This window comes from Otolemur garnettii, unplaced genomic scaffold (assembly GCF_000181295.1).
Source record: "Otolemur garnettii isolate 467f Iridium unplaced genomic scaffold, OtoGar3 scaffold00029, whole genome shotgun sequence".
In the NCBI taxonomy this organism is placed as follows: domain Eukaryota; kingdom Metazoa; phylum Chordata; class Mammalia; order Primates; family Galagidae; genus Otolemur; species Otolemur garnettii.
Window position 1 is genome coordinate 3,278,024 of NW_003852424.1, and position 17,944 is coordinate 3,295,967.

General features: G+C 42.8%; 1 protein-coding gene across 2 annotated transcripts in view; it reads left to right on the top strand.

Moving 5' to 3' along the window:
- IGF1R (insulin like growth factor 1 receptor) overlaps positions 1 to 17,944 on the top strand; it is a 325,080-nt gene that overhangs the window by 252,289 nt on the left and 54,847 nt on the right. For both annotated transcript variants that reach the window (XM_003788643.2, XM_012804437.2), the window contains exons 3-5: positions 3,028 to 3,340; positions 8,671 to 8,819; positions 11,727 to 11,871. In XM_003788643.2, the coding sequence (XP_003788691.1) occupies positions 3,028 to 3,340; positions 8,671 to 8,819; positions 11,727 to 11,871 (607 nt within the window). The remainder of the gene's footprint in view (positions 1 to 3,027; positions 3,341 to 8,670; positions 8,820 to 11,726; positions 11,872 to 17,944) is intronic.

Sequence of the window (17,944 nt, forward strand, 5' to 3'; positions counted from 1 at the left end):
GGCTGGATTTGAACCCGCCACCTCAGGTGTATGTGGCTGGCATCTTAGCCACTTGAGCCACAGGCGCCGAGCCAAGGCCAGGCTCCTTTTATCTTGTTCTCTACCTTTCTTCTTTTTCACCTCATGGTCCAGTTTGGCTGCTTGAGCTCCATGTCTCATTCCTGCATTCCAGCCACCAAGGAGGAGGACAGGTATGCCCTCTCTATTCTAATGAGTCTTGCAAGAAGGTCCAGTAAAAAAGTTGCTTGTATCTCACTAACCAGAACTTAAATCATATGGCTCCTTCTAGCTGCAAGGGAGGCTGGGAGACGTAGTCTCTAGCTAGATGGCCATATTTCCAACTACATTTGCCAAAAGTGATAGAAAAATAAATAATGGAAGGGAACCTATGGTCTCTGTCAAAGGATCACCTGAAAAGAGACAGTTGAAAAACTGCTTTGTTTGGCAATATCAAGAGAATTAAGTCTGTTTTCTTCAGAGATGGTCATTCATTTGAATGTTCAAGTTCATATATAAATATATATATATATACACACACATACAGATATATATATATATATATATATTTTTTGTGTGTGTGTGTGTGTGTGAGACAGAGTCTCACTCTGTCACTATGGGTAGAGTGCTGTGGCATCATAACTTACAGTAGCTTTAAACTTTTGAGTTCAAGAGATCCTCTTGCCTCAGCCTCCCAAGTAGCTGGGACTACAGGTGCCTGCCATGACACTAGGCTAATTGTTTTATTTTTTAGTAGAAACAGGGTCTTGCTCTGGCTCAGGCTGGTCTTGAACTCCTGAGCTCAGGGTATCTACCCACCTTGGCCTCCCAGAGTGTTTGGATTACAGGGATGAGCTACCATGCCCAGCCTTAATAGCTGTTTTTAAATTCATCCTTTGCAGTAAAATAGGAACTCTTAGATGCAACTGTAGAGAGTGTGTAAACTGGTACAGACTTTCTACAGAACAGTTTGACCAGCAAGGTTAATTCTGGAAATTTATTCTAATGAAACATTAAGGATGCTCAGAAGATTGCAGTGGTGATTGTAATAACAAAAAATTAGGAGTATGGAAAATGTCTAGTATTAAGAGACAGTTGTAACTTACGGCATTCTGTATAGTAGGATGTAATACTGCCTTTAAATGTGTGATTCACAGTGTACTATGTAAAAAAATTATTTCAGAATGGCATGGTTCTTTTTTATAGTTAGTCGTATTTACATGTCCATGTGCATACATAAAAGGGATGTGGGTGAGTCTGCATGAAGGTATCAAGGGGTCTTTGTGGGCAGGTGAATACGCGTGTTCTTTTTTTTTTTTTTGAGACGGAGCCTCAAGCTGTCCCCCTGGGTAGAGTGCTGTGGCATCACAGCTCACAGCAACATCCAACTCCTGGGCTCAACCAAGTCTCCTGCCTCAGCCTCCCAAGTAGCTGGGACCACAGGCGCCTGCCACAAGGCCTGGCTATTTTTTGGTTGCAGCCGTCGTTGTTGTTTGGGAGGCCCAGGCTGGATTCTAACCCGCCACCTTAGGTGTATGTGGCTGGTGCCTTAGCCGCTTGAGCCACAGGTGCCGAGCCAACACGCGTGTTCTTGATATTCTCTTTACTTGTTTGTCATTATCTCTGGTTTTTTGATTATATATTTTCATTATAAGGGAAAATGATACAATTTTCACTCAATATTGCATGTGATGGTCAAAAATACACATATCTAAATAATTTTCTATTTTTTTCCAACTCAAGGAAAAAGCGGAGAACATATAATGCAAACCAGGTTCCATATTTTGTGGATTTATACTCAGTTTACAAGTAAGACTAATGGCACATGACAACTGGTACTTATTTCCACGTTCCCAGTTTATTTACTTGAGATGTGCGCTGTTGATGAGTGGTTATTAAATATGGATTTTACTGAACTTTAGCATGGAGGGACTTCAAGGAGCTGGTTTATAATATACCCTGGTCACCTGGGTTCAGATACATCGCTCACCCTGGCAAGTTCTTAGACTTGAGAATCACCATCTGACATTTTGCTGTCTGAGTGATGTAACAAGTTAGTATGTACGAAAAAGTTAATATCATTATTTATCTTTCATATAATACAAACAGGCCCATTTTTCTAATGCTATTTTGTAGACCTAAGTGGCATCATCTTTACTGTATTGTGGTTTAATCATTTTCAAAATAAACGAGCATTTCTGCACACTAAAACTTTTAAGTTTTCAGAAATGAACATAGTTGAAATGCAGAATGAGCAGAGCATAATCCTTTATTTTTTTATTATTTATTTATTTATTGGAGACAGGATGTCACTCTCATCCAGGCTAGAGTACAGTGGCATCGTTGTATCACATTACAACTTCAAACTCTTGGGCTGGATGGAGTTCTCCTCCTGACTCAGCCTTCGGAATAGCTGAGACTACAGGTGCAAGCCACCGTGCCCTGCTAAATTTTCTATTTTTTGTAGAGATGATGGGGTCTCCCTCTTGCCCAGGCTGTTCTTGAACTTATGACCTCAAGTAGTCCTCCCGCTTGTGCCTCCCAAATTACTAGGACTACGCATATGCCACAGAGCTCAGTCTCCAAAGTACCAATAAAAGATATTGTTCATCCTACATGGACACCTGCAGCTCAGGTAACCTAATGTGCATATGATCCACCCCCATTTTACACATAAGAAAAGAGCGGATCAAGGTCTCAGAAGCTAACGACTTGTCCCAGACCAAAGAAGGAATACACAGGAGGAAGAAGGAATTCCAAAGAGGGAATATACTAGATTTTAAGCTCACCTCATCTTTGCAGATCTAATATGGGGTGAAAGGACAGTGATTATATGTGTGTATTGCGGGGGCTGGGGGGAGCTGTTCATGGAGGGTTTTGCTTGTCCGCCTCCCCCACCTCCTCCCCACAATGAGCAACCTGGTGCCAGTGGTAGCGGGGAATGAGCCAGAAAGTTGCTGGCCAGGCCGGGAGAAGGCGGTGCAGCCCCTGCCCCTGAGTCTCACTGCTCTCTCCTCTCTGTCCCCACAGTGTGCCCGAGCGCGTGCGGGAAGCGGGCGTGCACGGAGAACAACGAGTGTTGCCACCCCGAGTGCCTGGGCAGCTGCAGCACGCCCGACAACGCCACCGCCTGCGTGGCCTGCCGCCACTACTACTACGCCGGCGTCTGCGTGCCCGCCTGCCCACCTGGCACCTACAGGTTCGAGGGCTGGCGCTGCGTGGACCGGGACTTCTGCGCCAATATCCCCAGTGCAGAGAGCAGCGACTCTGAGGGGTTCGTGATCCACGATGGCGAGTGCATGCAGGAGTGCCCCTCGGGCTTCATCCGCAATGGCACGCAGAGGTCAGTGGCTGCACGCTGGTCCTTCTGAGGAACAGAAGGTGGAGATTCTGCCGGTTGCTCCATTTGGGTGGGTCCATCAGGAGGTTAACTGAGATGAGTCTATTTCAGAAGACTCGCCTAACTTAAAGTTTTGCTGAGTTCTAAGAGCAGTTGGCATGACCCCCCCCCCACCCCTCAGTTTGTTTTATGTTTCATTTTAAAGGTGTCCTACCTGGCCATTTGAAATTAATGCCTGGCCTGCTGACTCAGGTACTCAGTGATAATGATGGGGGTGGTGGGGAGCTGCTGTAGTTTTACATTTTCTTTCTTTTCTTTCCCTCCCTTCCTCCTCTCTTCCCCTATGTCACCCTGAGTGCTATGGTGTCATAGCTCACAGCAACCTCAAACTCTTGGGCTTGAGCAATTCTCTTGCCTTAGCCTCCAGCTGAGATTACAAGCACTGCCTGCTATGCCCAGCTAATTTTTCTTTCTTTTTCTTTTTTTTTTAGAGACAGAGTCTTACTTTATCACCCTCAATAGAGTGCTGTCACATCACAGCTCACAGCAACTTCTAGCTCTTGGGCTTAGGAGATTCACTTGTCTCAGTCTCCCAAGTAGCTGGGACTATGCTTGGTTGTCTTGTTGTTGTTGTTGTTGTAGTTTGGGCAGGTTTGAACCTGCCACCCTTGGTATATGGGGCTGGTGCCCTATCCACTGAGCCACAGGCACCACCCCAATTTTTTTTTTTTGTTGAGACAGTGCCTCAAGCTGTCCCCCTGGGTAGAGTGCTGTGGCATCACAGCTCACAGCAACCTCCAACTCCTGGGCTCAAGCGAGTCTCCTGCCTCCGCCTCCCAAGTAGCTGGGACTACAGGTGCCTGCCGCAACGCCTGGTTATTTTTTTTGGTTGCAGCCATCATTGTTTGGCGGGCTGGGCTGTATTCGAACCTGTCACCTTAGGTGTATGTGGCTGGCGCCTTAGCCACTTAAGCCACAGGCACTGAGCCAGGTGCTGCCCAATTTTTCTATTTTTAGTACACACAGGGTCTCACTCTTGTTCAGGCTGGTCTCAAACTCCTGAGCTCAAACAATCCACCTGCCTCAGCCTCCCAGAGTGCTAGGATCACAGGCTTGAGCCACCGTGCAAGCCTATAGTTTTAGATTTTCCACACCTGGATGCTCCTAGCTCAGAGAAGACCCCCACCACCATCCATCTAAGGTCAACAGGCAGACCCCAAAGGTCTCTCAGCACAAGTTCAGACACTGTCAGAACTAGCAGCAGGTCAGAGTAAGCCTCATTTTCCATCAGCCCCTTTTCACCTCAATACCCACTCACTGCTCTTTCTCTCCCTCACTTTCTTCCTGAACTTTGAGGCTTCACTTAGGAAGCAAAGTTGTTCCCTGTAACAAAGGGCATCCCTCTTGTGGACGCTGACTGGATGTCTGTAAATTTGGCATTGGTTTATGTTTTTGAAAATGAAATGCTATTATTGTTACAAAATGTAGGGACTGTAACTCTGACAGCAAAAGAAGATTATAGATTTGGGGTTGTTGCTGTTTCCTCTCCTGGAGCAGAGCAGAGAACTTTGAGGAAGTTCTGTCATCGTGGGCCAAATGCCTTCTCCATGGTTAGCACTAGGGAACCCATACATTTCTGGGTTTCTCAAAATAAAACTATTTTACAAATGTAAAATACCATTAGAAAAGTAAACATTAATTTTGAATAGAATTTTTGGTGCCGTTCATTTCTATAAACTACAATCAAGCAAATATTCAGAAAGGGAGTTCTTTCTCTAGTGTAATATTTGAAGATACTGCTCCCACTGTAAGATTACCTTCAAATAAAAAATAAAACATTCTTTTATAGTATTAGATGTAGGGCAACTTTTTGCCTTTTATAATTTCTATAACCATTGTAATAAAAAAAAAATTACTCAAATACTTAAAAATGGTAAGGCCAGATGTGATGGCTCACACCTGTAATCCGAGCAGTCTGGAAGGCCAAAGTAGGCAGATTGCTTGAGCTCATGTGTTCAAGACCACCCTGAGCAAAAGCAGGACTCATCTCTAAAAATAGCCAGGCATTATAGTGGGTGCCTGTAGTCCCAGCTACTTGGGAGGCTGAAGCAAGAGAATCACTTAAGCCCAAGAGTTTGAGGTTTCTGTGAGCTGTGATGCCACGGTACTCTATCAAGGGCAACAAAGTGAGACTTTGTCTCAAAAAAAATTTCACATGGGTCGAGGATTCCAATTAGCTATAAAGTGTATATATTCCACCCAAAATAAGTCTACCATGTTTTACTTATGTTTTATTGGCAGCCTATAATATATAAAAGGATTTTTTACTAGTGTACACCTTGGGCCTAGGGGCAGTGCCTGGAAGCAAATTGAGGTTCAACCATAATTCAGACATCACCTTTGTTCTAGGGGTACAAGCAGGGAAGAGGTAGCTTGTTCATGAAATCAGTATGATACTGTCTTTGTCATGTGAAACTTGAAGCTTAATCTAAAACATGTAATCGGAACACTTCCTTTTAAAAAAAATATTCTATAAATGCTAGACTATTCCCAATTTAACGAAGGTGTTTGGTTCAGAATTTTCTATTTGAATAAAATATAGTGAGAAATTGAACACATGCTTATGTCATAACCCAACAGTTACATCCTGGGGATCTATCCCAGAGAAATGGAAACTTAAATGTCCACACAAAAATATGTATACCATAGTTTATAACAGCTTTATTTGTGAAAGCCCCAAACTGGAAACTACTCATGTCCTATAATAGGTAATTGGTTAAACAATCTTTGGTACATTCACACCATGGAGTATTATATGGCAATAAAAAGGAACAAACCATAAAAATACACAACTTGAATGGATCTCCAGGACAAGATGCTGTGTGTAAAATACCAATCTCTAAAGGTCACACACTGTATAATTCCATTTATATAGCTTTGTCAAAATTGTTAAGATGGAGAACAGATCATTGGTCAACAGGAGTTAGGAATACTCAGGGCTGGGATGGAGAAAAGTGACTAAGAACTGGTAGCACCAGGGAGATCTTGGTGGTGATGGGATAATTCTGTACTGATTGCAGTGGTTATTATGCAGATCTACACAGGCCAAAAGGTACCCCAGAACTACACACGCATTGCACTGATGTTAATTTCCTGATTTTGATACTGCATTATCATCATGTAAGATGTAGGAACCGTCGGAGAAAATGGGATTAATGGTACATAGACCTCTCTGTGCTGTCTTTGCAGGTTTCTATGAACCTATAATTATTTCAAACTAAAAAAAATTAAAAGGGAGGGTAGGGAGATTATATATGGTCTAGAGGTAAATTAGAAAAAACAAAAGACCCCTCCCCCCCAAAACAAAAGTACCGAGAGGAAGTCACTCCCCAGGTTAGAAATGAGAGTGTTACATGTGATGGTGGAGGAAGGAAGACTCTCTCCCTCTCTGGGATATGTCCAGTTCCTATCAGCCCCTTTGGAACATGAACTCCATTCGTCTAACATGAAATAAAAAATACCAGAGGAAGGGCTGCGCTCGTAGCTCAGTGGGTAGGGTGCTGGCCACATACACCAAGGCTGGTGGGTTTGAACCCAGCTAAACAATGACAACAGCAACGAAAACAAAAAATAGCCAGGCATTGTAGTGGGCCCCTGTAGTCCCAGCTACTTGGGAGGCTGAGGCAAGAGAATCACTTAAGCCCAAGAGTTGGGAAGTTGCTGTGAGCTATGATGTAATAGCACTCTACTGTGGACAACATAGTGAGACTCTTGTCTCAGAAAAAAATACCAGAGCCCGCCACAACACCCAGCTATTTTTTTGTTGTAGTTTGCCTGGGGCTGGGTTTGAACCCGCCACCCTCAGTATATAGGGTCGGCATCCTACTCACTGAGCCATAGGCACTGCCCTACTCATAATCTTTTAAACAGAATAAAACCCTGCATCTTGGCTCAGTGCCTGTAGCACAGTAGTTACATTACCAGCCACATACACCAAGGGTGACGGGTTCAAACCCAGCCTGGGCCAGCTAAACAATGACAACTGCAACAAAAAATAGCTGGGTGTTGTGGCAGGTGCCTGTAGTCCCAGCTACTTGGGAGGCTGAGGCAAGAGAATCACTTAAGCCCCAAGAGTTGGAGGTTGCTGTGAGCTGTGACATCACAGCACCCTACTGTGGGCAACATAGTGAGACTCTTGTCTCAAACAAACAAACAAAAAAAGACAAAAAACAGAGAAATTTTGTTTACTCATAATTTTTTAAACAGAATAAAACCCTGTATCTTTATCCCAGATAAGGAATACTGTTCAGGGGTGGGAAAAGGGACTTTAATTTAAAAAAAAAAACAAAAAACTGTGTAATTTACATAGTTCTTCCTGAATGTTTTTACTTTATGAAGTTTAAAATATCATTTAAGAACTATAGCATTTATATGATGGCTCTCTAACTTACTATTCTATTATACACACATCCCATAAGGTTGTATCATTTATCTTGTTTGGAAATTGACCCAACATTCTGACCCTTGTTCGGTATGTGGTTATAGACCCAGAAGGTTCCGCTGCTGTACTAACATTTTTTCTGCTGTTTCCTGCATAATGGTAGATAAGCAGAGAAAGTACCAGTTTTACTCATCCCTGACTCTTGGTGGTTTGTGGCACATTCAGGATAGCATTTGAAATAGGACCTCATAACAAAGTAATAGAAATTCCCTGCTTGTATCTGCAGTGCAAACAACATTTGGATCAATTTACAAGTTTCTGCAAAACACTGTCAAGAAATAATTTCATTTGTGCTTTAGCAAGAAAATGGCAGATCTGTGCTATATCACATCACATGCCTTTTAGAATCCTTCACTGGGCTTTGCTGAGACATTAGCTGCAGGAGTTAGACTCCTTGTAGTGGCAGAGACTCTGTAGTCCCTTTGCTGTCCCTGTCACTGTTCCCTGTTACTCTTCCAGGAGCACAGACAAGGGCCACAACATCAGAGAGCAGGTTCATTGTCCTGTGTAGCCCCCAGAGCTTCCTCTCAGTGATGGGGTCACCAGTCAACAGCCTGTGGTACACATGTGCCTTGAGGATGTATCACGTCTGTTGTCTAGAAACAAGCAACATGCTTTTCCTTTGTGGGCACTTTCTCCTTTTGTATACAATTTGAGTGGCTTAGCCTAGGTGGGCTTTGGGGGAATGTGATACCATGCAACCACTTGAATGCTTCAAAAAATGTTTGTAATGCACACTATAATTGTAACTAAAAAGCATGTCCTTACAATTTTTGAATGCAAGGAGACAGACTCCGTTCTCTGGTTTTGATTGGTTCTTTATCTTCAACAGCATGTACTGCATTCCTTGTGAAGGTCCTTGCCCCAAGGTCTGTGAGGAAGAAAAGAAAACAAAAACTATTGATTCTGTTACTTCTGCTCAGATGCTCCAAGGATGTACCATCTTCAAGGGCAATCTGCTCATTAATATCCGACGAGGCAGTAAGTATTACACCCCACCGGAAGAATGGCTGAATCTCTTAATTTGTTTTGTTGATGCTTTCGTGCTCCTGTCCCTGAGTCACCACTAAAATATGGGCTTAGAAAAACAACATGGTGTGTAAGGCTCACAAATGACGTCTCTCCTCTGAGTTTCCCTCAAAGATTAAAAAGACCGATTGAAAGGCAATCAGTTTTTTAGCTATTGGCACATCATGTATTCCTGTAAAGAGGGTCATCCCTCATTTTCCTATTAGTCACATCTTACATAGAAAAGACAAGTCCTGACACACACAAATCCCAGAAGAGGCTGTTGGATCAGAGAGATGACTCAGCAGACAAGCACTGCAGCCAAATCCACACATCTTTAACTCTAAAATGTTTGGTAACTTGCATTTATTGAGGAGACTGAGGAAAGGGAAGAGCTTAATGATATCACATTAAAACCTTATTAAAGTCCAGGCAGCTCCCATAGCTCAGTGGGTTGGGCACCAGCCACATACACGGAGGCTGGCGGGTTTGAACCTGGCCCCGGCCAGCTAAAACAACAATGACAACTCCAACAACAACAACAAAATAACTGGGCATTGTGGAGGGCGCCTGTAGTCCCAGCTAATTGGGAGGCTGAGGCAAGAGAATCAGTTAAGCCCAAGAGTTTGAGGTTGCTGTGAGCTGTGATGCCATGACACTCTAGGTGTCATGAGATTCTTTCTCTAAATAAGTAAATAAATAAAATAAAATCTTAATAAGTCCAAAAGAGTGGTAGATCCCCAGATTTACTTCTGAGAGCCAAAAAGATGCAAGTATGCATAAAGCTTTAGTCTCAGCGCTGTGGAGCCACCTTGATTTGCGCCCTTATGGCCATTCCTGGTAAGTAGCTTCTAAACTGCATTTGTGCATAGTGTTTCTCACTAACTTAGTCTGTGATCTTTTCACTTCTAATCTTTAATTGACAGGGGCTTCTAGGATTGGTGCCTGAAATTCTCTACCACTGGAACCATGCGGTCAAAGGACTGATAGTTTGATTAATCTAGAATAAACAGAATAAGAAGACCCTGAAGTTGAAAGGAATTTTTCTTTCTTGTATCTTTTTGTGAAGCATTCTTTTCTTTTTCTTATTTTTTTTTAACAGAGAGGAGGAAATGACTAATGTGTTTATTTTGTAAATTTACCTTTCCTTAATATTTGGTAAATGAGTAAACTGTATTCCTATGGTTTAGAAATGACAGAAACAAGTTTGTGCTTTGTTCTTTTGAATTTTTTGATAGTTCCTTGTTTTTTTTACAACACACCCTTCCACAGCAGAGGTAGCTCTTTTCCCCACAGCTAGAACTTCTTAACTCCATGGTACTTCTGAAGTTTTATTCTTTTTTACTCTTACTGCATTTATTCATTTACTTTTAATTTAGTTATCCCTAGAATGTATATTTTAAGTGCCTAAACCTTTTTTTCAATCTTACTATCCTGAAGAAAAAAATGTAATCCATGAGTTAAATCCATGGAAAACTATCGTTTGAGAAGCAGTTGGCACATATTCCTGTATGAGGATGAAATGCATCTTCCAGTTTGTGTCCAATACAGGAGAATGATGGGACATCTCACTGGGAAGATTCCCCAGCCTTAACCTAAGAGGCCTGCTTCCTGCCCCACATTTAAAATTCAGAATATCTTCCTTAAAGCATCAAGTGAAGTAACCTCTTGTCTTTTCAACTCAAATTCCCCTTTAATTTCTCTTGGAAGGCCATTAAACTGTGAATTAAATGTCAGGCCTTTCCTTTTCGGGAAAGTACCCTTATTCTTTTATTTTTATCAATTCAAAGCAAAGTAGAACCTTTTGTTAAATAAGTCTTCATAAATCATACACAGTAAAATTTCATTAATTGAACCACACTTCAGTGATTATAGTTGCTATTATAATTTTGACATAAGTTGAACTGAAGTCTGTGGTTTTTATTTGCTGTGAGAAAAAGGTAAGCTAAACAGGTTGAAAGGAAATGTATTGTTTGCACATCATGGACTTTTTTTTAAACATTTGTATTATCAACTATTTTTCCCAAGTATTTTCAAGTTACGAAAGCAATACATGAGCATTATAGAAAACTTAGAAATTCAGAAATGACTTTATTGAAATCACCTGCAAATAGCCAGTGGTAACTTTTGGTTTATTTCCTTCCAGCCTTAGTAGGATGAAACTTAAATATAGAGAGGAACTAGAAACATAGCAAAGGCAGTTACACTGAGACCAAGAAAATGTTGTTTCTTTAGTCATGCCCTTGTGCTATGGAGTTAGTACTATCTGTTGACAGAGCATATTAAAAGCCAGTCCCGGCTCGGCGCCTCAAACAGCTAGGGCGCCAGCCACATACACCTGAGCTGGCAGGTTCGAATCCAACAATGACGGCTGCAATCAAAAAATAAATAGCTGGGCATTGTGGCAGGTGCCTGTAGTCCCAGCTACTTGGGAGGCAGAGGCAGGAGAATCGCTTGAGCCCAGGAGTTGGAGGTTGCTGTGATGGAGCTGTGATGCCACGGCACTCTATGCAGGGCGACAGCTTGAGGCTCTGTCTCAAAAAAAAAAAAGCCAGTCCCTAGATTTGTCAGTCTTAGCTAATTGGCAGTCTGGTATTTATGATTTTTACATTCTATAGTTTGGGAGCTGCAGTTCTGAGCCTCTTAGAAATTTGCCTTCCCCTGCCCAGGAGGCCTTGTCCCAGGAGGAATGTGAAAGTGAAAGCCAGGAAGTGTTTCTGTGATAAGGGGCAGGGAAGTGTTTGTGTGATAAGGGGCTGCAGGTCTTATGCCAGGTGGCAGGGAGCTTGGGGAGGGGACCTGCCATTGAATTGAACTCCACACGATTCATAAGAATCCAGGCAACTGAGCACTTGGTAACATGGCTCCCTTTTAACGTAGATAACATCGCTTCAGAACTGGAGAACTTCATGGGGCTCATTGAAGTAGTGACAGGCTATGTGAAGATCCGCCATTCCCACGCCTTGGTCTCCTTGTCCTTCCTGAAAAACCTCCGCCTCATCTTAGGAGAGGAACAGCTAGAAGGGTGAGTGCTCCAAATTTCCCGAGCTGACATTCTCGTGCTAAGACTCAGCAGCACAGAAAGCATTAAACTTTCTGTGTTCCTAAGGTAAGAGCTCTTCTCTGTCAAATAGAAGAAAAGAAAGAGCCACAGGACTGCCCATGCTTGCTGGGTCCTGGCCCACCCTTTCCAGTGGGGTTCATCTCAAGTTGCTGTTCTCCATGCTTAGGATGTTGCTGTTTTAGAAAACAGAGATGTTTTCATTCTTACTGGGTTATGCCTCCTCAGTGAAGGGTTGCATTTCTGAGTGGCCAGTGAGACAGCAGACAAGGATGTTCTGGGAGCTGTTTTTTGCCAAGAGTGACAGCAGTCAGTCTGAAGGGCTTACCTCCTGATGAAACCTTATCTGCCTTGGGATATTGCATTCTGCTACATCAAAACCACTCCCTCTTTCAAAATACTATAACATAAAAGAACTGGAAGTGTAAGTTATAAAGAAATCTGGATTCATGAAATTGTTTTTATTGATTACCTTATAGGATTTGCACTATGGATAGAATTTCCCTTTGCAAGAATATACTTAGGAGCTATAAAATAACCATGAGCTTCTCACTGGAGGATAAAAGCCAGTGCTAAATGCATACACAACTTCTTCTTGGCCCCTAGTCTGTGCACACCTTCACATACGTGCTTTTCCCTTCCCATCCTTCCCAGTACAGCTCTTGCGGGCTTTAAGCTAATGCTTTGAAATTAAAGGATTCATCAATTAAGGAGTAAACTCCTTCTAAAGAGAATTTGAGAAAATAATTTAACAAAAAAAAAAGAGGTAGACAGGTCATGGGAAAGGTTGTCCTTGCTGATTTATCTGCTCCAGCGGGATAAAGTTACCACATAAGGGTTTCTTTACAGCCTCCCTGTTTTTCTCAGACTAACTCTTGGTCAGTCTTAAATTCTTGAAATTCCATCATCTGATATAGCTAAAGAAAGAGGGCAGCTCTTCATTCCATCCTTGAAAAGCACACTGTCCTCCCAATTGGGAACACTGATCATTTAGAAATACTTCTTTCCAGTAGCACATCTAAGGAGGCTACCACCCCGGGCGCGTATCCATCTCTTAGTCACTTAGTGGCACGTTGAGGCTCTGCCAGTTTGAGGTGATAGTGGTGGTCTGTTGTATTGAATTTTGAAATAAATTTTAGCTCAATTTTTTTTTTTTGAGACAGATTCTGCCTCTGACTCCCTGGGTAGAGTGCTGTGGCATCATAACTCACAGCAACCTCAAACTCTTGAGCTTGAGCAGTCCTCTTGCCTAAGCCTCTCAAGTAGCTGGGGCTAAAGGCACATCCCACAACACCAGCTACTTTTTCTTTTTTTATTGTTGGGGATTCATTGAGGGTACAAGAAACCAGGTTACACTGATTGCGTTTGTTAAGTTAAGTCCCTCTTACAAACGTGTCTTGCCCCCAAAAGGTGACCCACCCCCCTCCCTCCTTCCCTCTCTCTGCTTTTCCTTTCCCCCACCCCTCCCTCCTCCTTTCTGTCTTTGCTCTCCCCTCTCCCACCCCCACTGTGTCATTGATTATCATTAATAATCCTCATATCAAAATTGAGTACATAGGATTCATGCTTCTCCATTCTTGTGATGCTTTACTAAGAGTAATGTGTTCCACTTCCATCCAGGTTAATACAAAGGCTATAAAGTCTCTATTTTTTTAATGGCTGAATAGTATTCCATGGTATACATATACCATAGCTTGTTAATCCATTCCTGAGTTGGTGGGCATTTAGGCTGTTTGCACATTTTGGCGATTGTAAATTGAGCTGCAATAAACAGTCTAGTGCAAGTGTCCTTATGATAAAAGGATTTTTTTCCTTCTGCCCAGTAATGGGATTGCAGGATCAAATGGGAGGTCTAGCTTGAGTTCTTTGAATGTTCTCCATATTTCCTTCCAAAAAGGTTGTATTAGTTTGCAATCCCACCAGCAGTGTAAAAATGTTCCCTTCTCTCCACATCCATGCCAGCATCTGCAGTTTTGAGATTTTGTGATGTGGAACATTCTTGACACCAGCTTGTTTTTCTATTTTTAGTAGAGCTAGGATCTTGCTCTTGCTCAGACTGGTCTTGAACTCCTGAGCTCAAGCAATGCACCTGCCTTGGCCTTCCAGAGTGCTAGAATTATAGGCATGAGCTACTATGCCTGGTTTTCACTCAGTTTTTTTTCCCTATAAGTAGGTTTGCATTTCTGTAGTCCTGGTATTGGTAACCCCTTTACCTTTGGCAGATTGGTAGCTGTCAATTTTTTTTTTCTGCTTAAGGATACACCTTTTCCCCCCCACAAAACTAAGCAAGGATAGATGTAGAGATAAAAGCCAAGAGCAGAGTTTAATTCATTTTTATTAGGAATTATTATATGATGTGATTACCTTTTCATTGTGCATTAACTAGAAGTATTGTGCACTTAAATGTAGCTAAAAATTGAAGCTGAATTTTTATGTGCAGAAATATTTATGATAGGCTAGCGGTGGTGGCTCATGCCTATAATCCCAACACTCTTGGGAGGCCGAGGCAGGAGGATCACTTGAACTTAGGAGTTTGAGACCAGTCTGAGCAAGAGGGAGACCCTGTATCTACTAAAACTAGAAAAATTAGCAGGGCACTGTGGCAGGCACCTGTAGCCCCAACACTCTGGGAGGCCAAGGGGGAAGGATTGCTTGTGCCGTAGGAGTTTGAAGTTGCTGGGAGCTGTGATGACATCACAGCACTCTATCCAGGGTAACAGAGTAAGACTATGTTTCAAAAGATAAATTTAAAAAAAAATTTATGATGTATTTCTCATCTGAAACACAGGTAAAACCTTTTTCTTTTTTTGCAGTTTTTGGCCTGGGCCAGGTTTGAACCTGCCATCTCCAGTACATGGGGCTGGCGCCCTACTCCTTGAGCCACAGGTGCTGCCCAGTGAGATCTTTTTAAAGATGCACATTACTGCTTAGGTGTTTGGTAGGCTTTCACAGGAAAGTTTCAGCCCCTTCCCATGTGTTAGCATTTTAGATGAGAGGGAGGGGCCAACTGGGCCTAGGTTTTCTAGCCTGCTGCTGCTCTCTAGTTCTGCAGCTCTGAGGAGAATGGGTTTCCAGCCTTTCTATTCCCATCTGCTGCTTCTTAGAGCCTCTCTCTTTAGCTGGGCTGTTGAGAATCTTGCCCCTTGTGATAGGACTTATTTAGTCTCACCTTCTCACCTTCTTACTTACAACAGAAAAGGTACAGCAAGGCCAGACACAGTGGCTCATGCCTATAATCCTAGCATTGTGGGAGACCAACTGGGTGGATCACCTGGGCCCCATCTCTAATAAAAATAGCTGGGCATTGTGGAGGGTGCCTGTAACCTCCCTAGCTACTTGGGAGGCTAAGGCAAGAGAATCACTTGAGCCTAAGAGTTTGAGATTGCTATGAGCTGTGACGCCCGCACGTTCTACCCAGAGGGTCAGAGACAGACAGACTCTGTCTCAAAAAAAAAAAAAGTATCACATTGTCACCTATGACGAATTACCCAAAAGCTCTTTTTGTTTCAGGTATGACCAGTAGCAACAATGCAATCCTTTATTCTCCTCTTTCCACTTAGCAACAGTGTTAGTTCCCACTCTTTCATCTACTTCCCTCTCTTCTGCAAGAAAGAGAGAATCAGAGGGAGGATGAGAAGGACAGGATGTGATAAACAGATAAATGCTAACAGTGCAGAGCAGAACTCACTAAGTGCCACGGGAGAAAGAAGTGTGTCCCGGGCATGAAAGAGTCAGAAATCTAACTGAGAAAATCAGACAGGCTTCTGAGAAGAGGTGGCCTTGAAGGGTTTCCAGAAACACTCCGAAAGCAGAGGTTGGAGAAAGAATTCAGAGAAGGGTGGCAGGAGCAAAGGCAACGAGTTGGGGCATCCTGGGGCCTGTTGGGCAAATAATGCTGGAGAGAGGTAGGTGGTACTGGGATTGCGTAAGATGTTATGATGGGCCCAGGCATAGAGGTTATAATTCAGGTAGGCCATAGAACAGACTCAAGGCTTTTTGAGTAGAAGAGTGTTAGTAGAGCTGTCTGAAATTTTAATTTCAGTGTGCTTTTGGTTTAACCCAGGATAACTTTTATCTAAGTGTTTCTCCAAATTTGCCACATTTTAGAGTCACCTGAGGGGCTTTGGGGAAGTCTGAAGATACACAGATGGGCTTCTGCCTTTTACCATCTCTTAATTCTCACCTAGTCGTGGTAGGAGTCTGGGGGGAGCTGGACTCCACACTGAAGCTGGAAACACAGTATTGGTATTGGCAGGCAGTTCTTAATGGTTTGGTTATTATTTCACAAAGTTTTCTTATTTTTACTTTTAAGGCCTAAGTTACCCCAATTCAGTAGGAATATTTGGGGGTAGGATCTGGGCATCAGTGCTTTTCTTAAGATTCTAAGGCACAGTCAACATGGAGCAGAGATTGGAAACCGCTGCTTTATCCCCTCATTTCTTCCTATGTGCTTATCCCCAAAGCACTTGGAATTTTTTTTTCCTAATTTATTTTCTTGTTGCACTGTTGCCTGAAAATACTGTTATTCTTCTTGAGCTTGTCCTATAGCCAATGAGAACATAAGCAAGTGTTTCTGTTTGGTTCAATAGAATGGGTATTTTGTAGCCTTTTGGGTTTGATGGAGAACTGAACAAAGTACAGAGATTCTTCAGTTCTGACAGCCTTGGCTTTCCAACATGTCACTGAGATCCTTCTCAAAAAATTTCCTGGGCAGTGCCTGTGGCTCAAAGGAGTAAGGTGCCGGCCCCATATGCCTGAGGTGGCAGTTCAAACCCAGCCCCGGCCAAAAACTGCCCAAAAATTTCCTGAGCAGTCCGGAACAGGACTTGAGAATGTCACCTCGCCTAGAGCTCTTTGGTCCTCACTGAGAGCTTATTTACTTTTATGTCACATTCAGTACTCAGTGTGAGCTGATTTGGTAACCTGACTTCCAGGCAGGTGACAGATAATAAGCAGAATCCCCTCAGAACCCAGAGCAGTGTGGTCCGTCACTGAAAAACCCAAGACAGCCAGGGTTTCCTCGAGTAAACAGAGTTTACTCTGTGTTAATGTTATGTCATTCTAGAGAAATAACCTTAGACATTAAGAAAATCAAGGTTCTGCTGTTAACACAGGGAACAGATTTTGTTGGGGTGTTTTAGTTTGGGTTTTTGAGACAGACTCTCTCTTACCTAGCTCACAGCAACCTCAAACCCTCCTGGGTTCACATGATCCTCCTGCCTCAGCCTCCTGAGCATCTGGGACTACAGAGACAACCACAACACTTGGCTAATTTTTTTTTTTTTTTCTATTTTTGGTAAAGACAGGATGTCAGTCTTGCTCAGGCTGGTCTTGAACTCCTTAGCTCAAGGAATCCTCCCACCTTGGCCTCCCAGAGTTCTAGGATTTCAGGCATGAACTATTGCACCTGGCCTAGGAAACAGATTTTATAATCCACATGTATAAGATTTCTATAAAGTGATTAACTTTTAGCCCTTGAATAAGAGAAAATAATTGTTATCTGGAAAATTCCCATATTTGTACATTTTCTGATGGCTTCAGGTAACTAAGGAGTTAAAATTTCAAAGTCTTTGGTGCCACCAAGAATTGTTGCTCTGGAAAGAATCAAAACAGATGGAGGTGTTAGGTTTTAAGAATTGAAACTGGGCTCAGTACCTGAGGCTCAGCAGCTAGAGCGCCAGCCACGTACACTGGAGCTAGCGGGTTTGAGTCCAGCTTGGACCTGCCCAACAGCAGTGACAACTCCAACCAAAAAATAGCTGGGCACTGTGGCGGGTACCTGTAGTCCCAGCTACTTGGGAGGCTGCAGCAAGAGAATCGCTTAAGCCCAAGAGTTTGAGGTTGCTATGAGCTGTGACGCCATGACACCCTACCCAGGGTGACAGCTTGAGACTCTGTCTCAAAAAAAAAAAAAAGGAGTTGAAATTGGTGGATGCATGTAGGCATCTTTGTGCTTTTGTTGCCACCACTTGACTTTGCAGCACTTAAAGGTTTCTCCTAAGTTTTTGCAGCTATTAAGATGAGGCTGAAACATGGC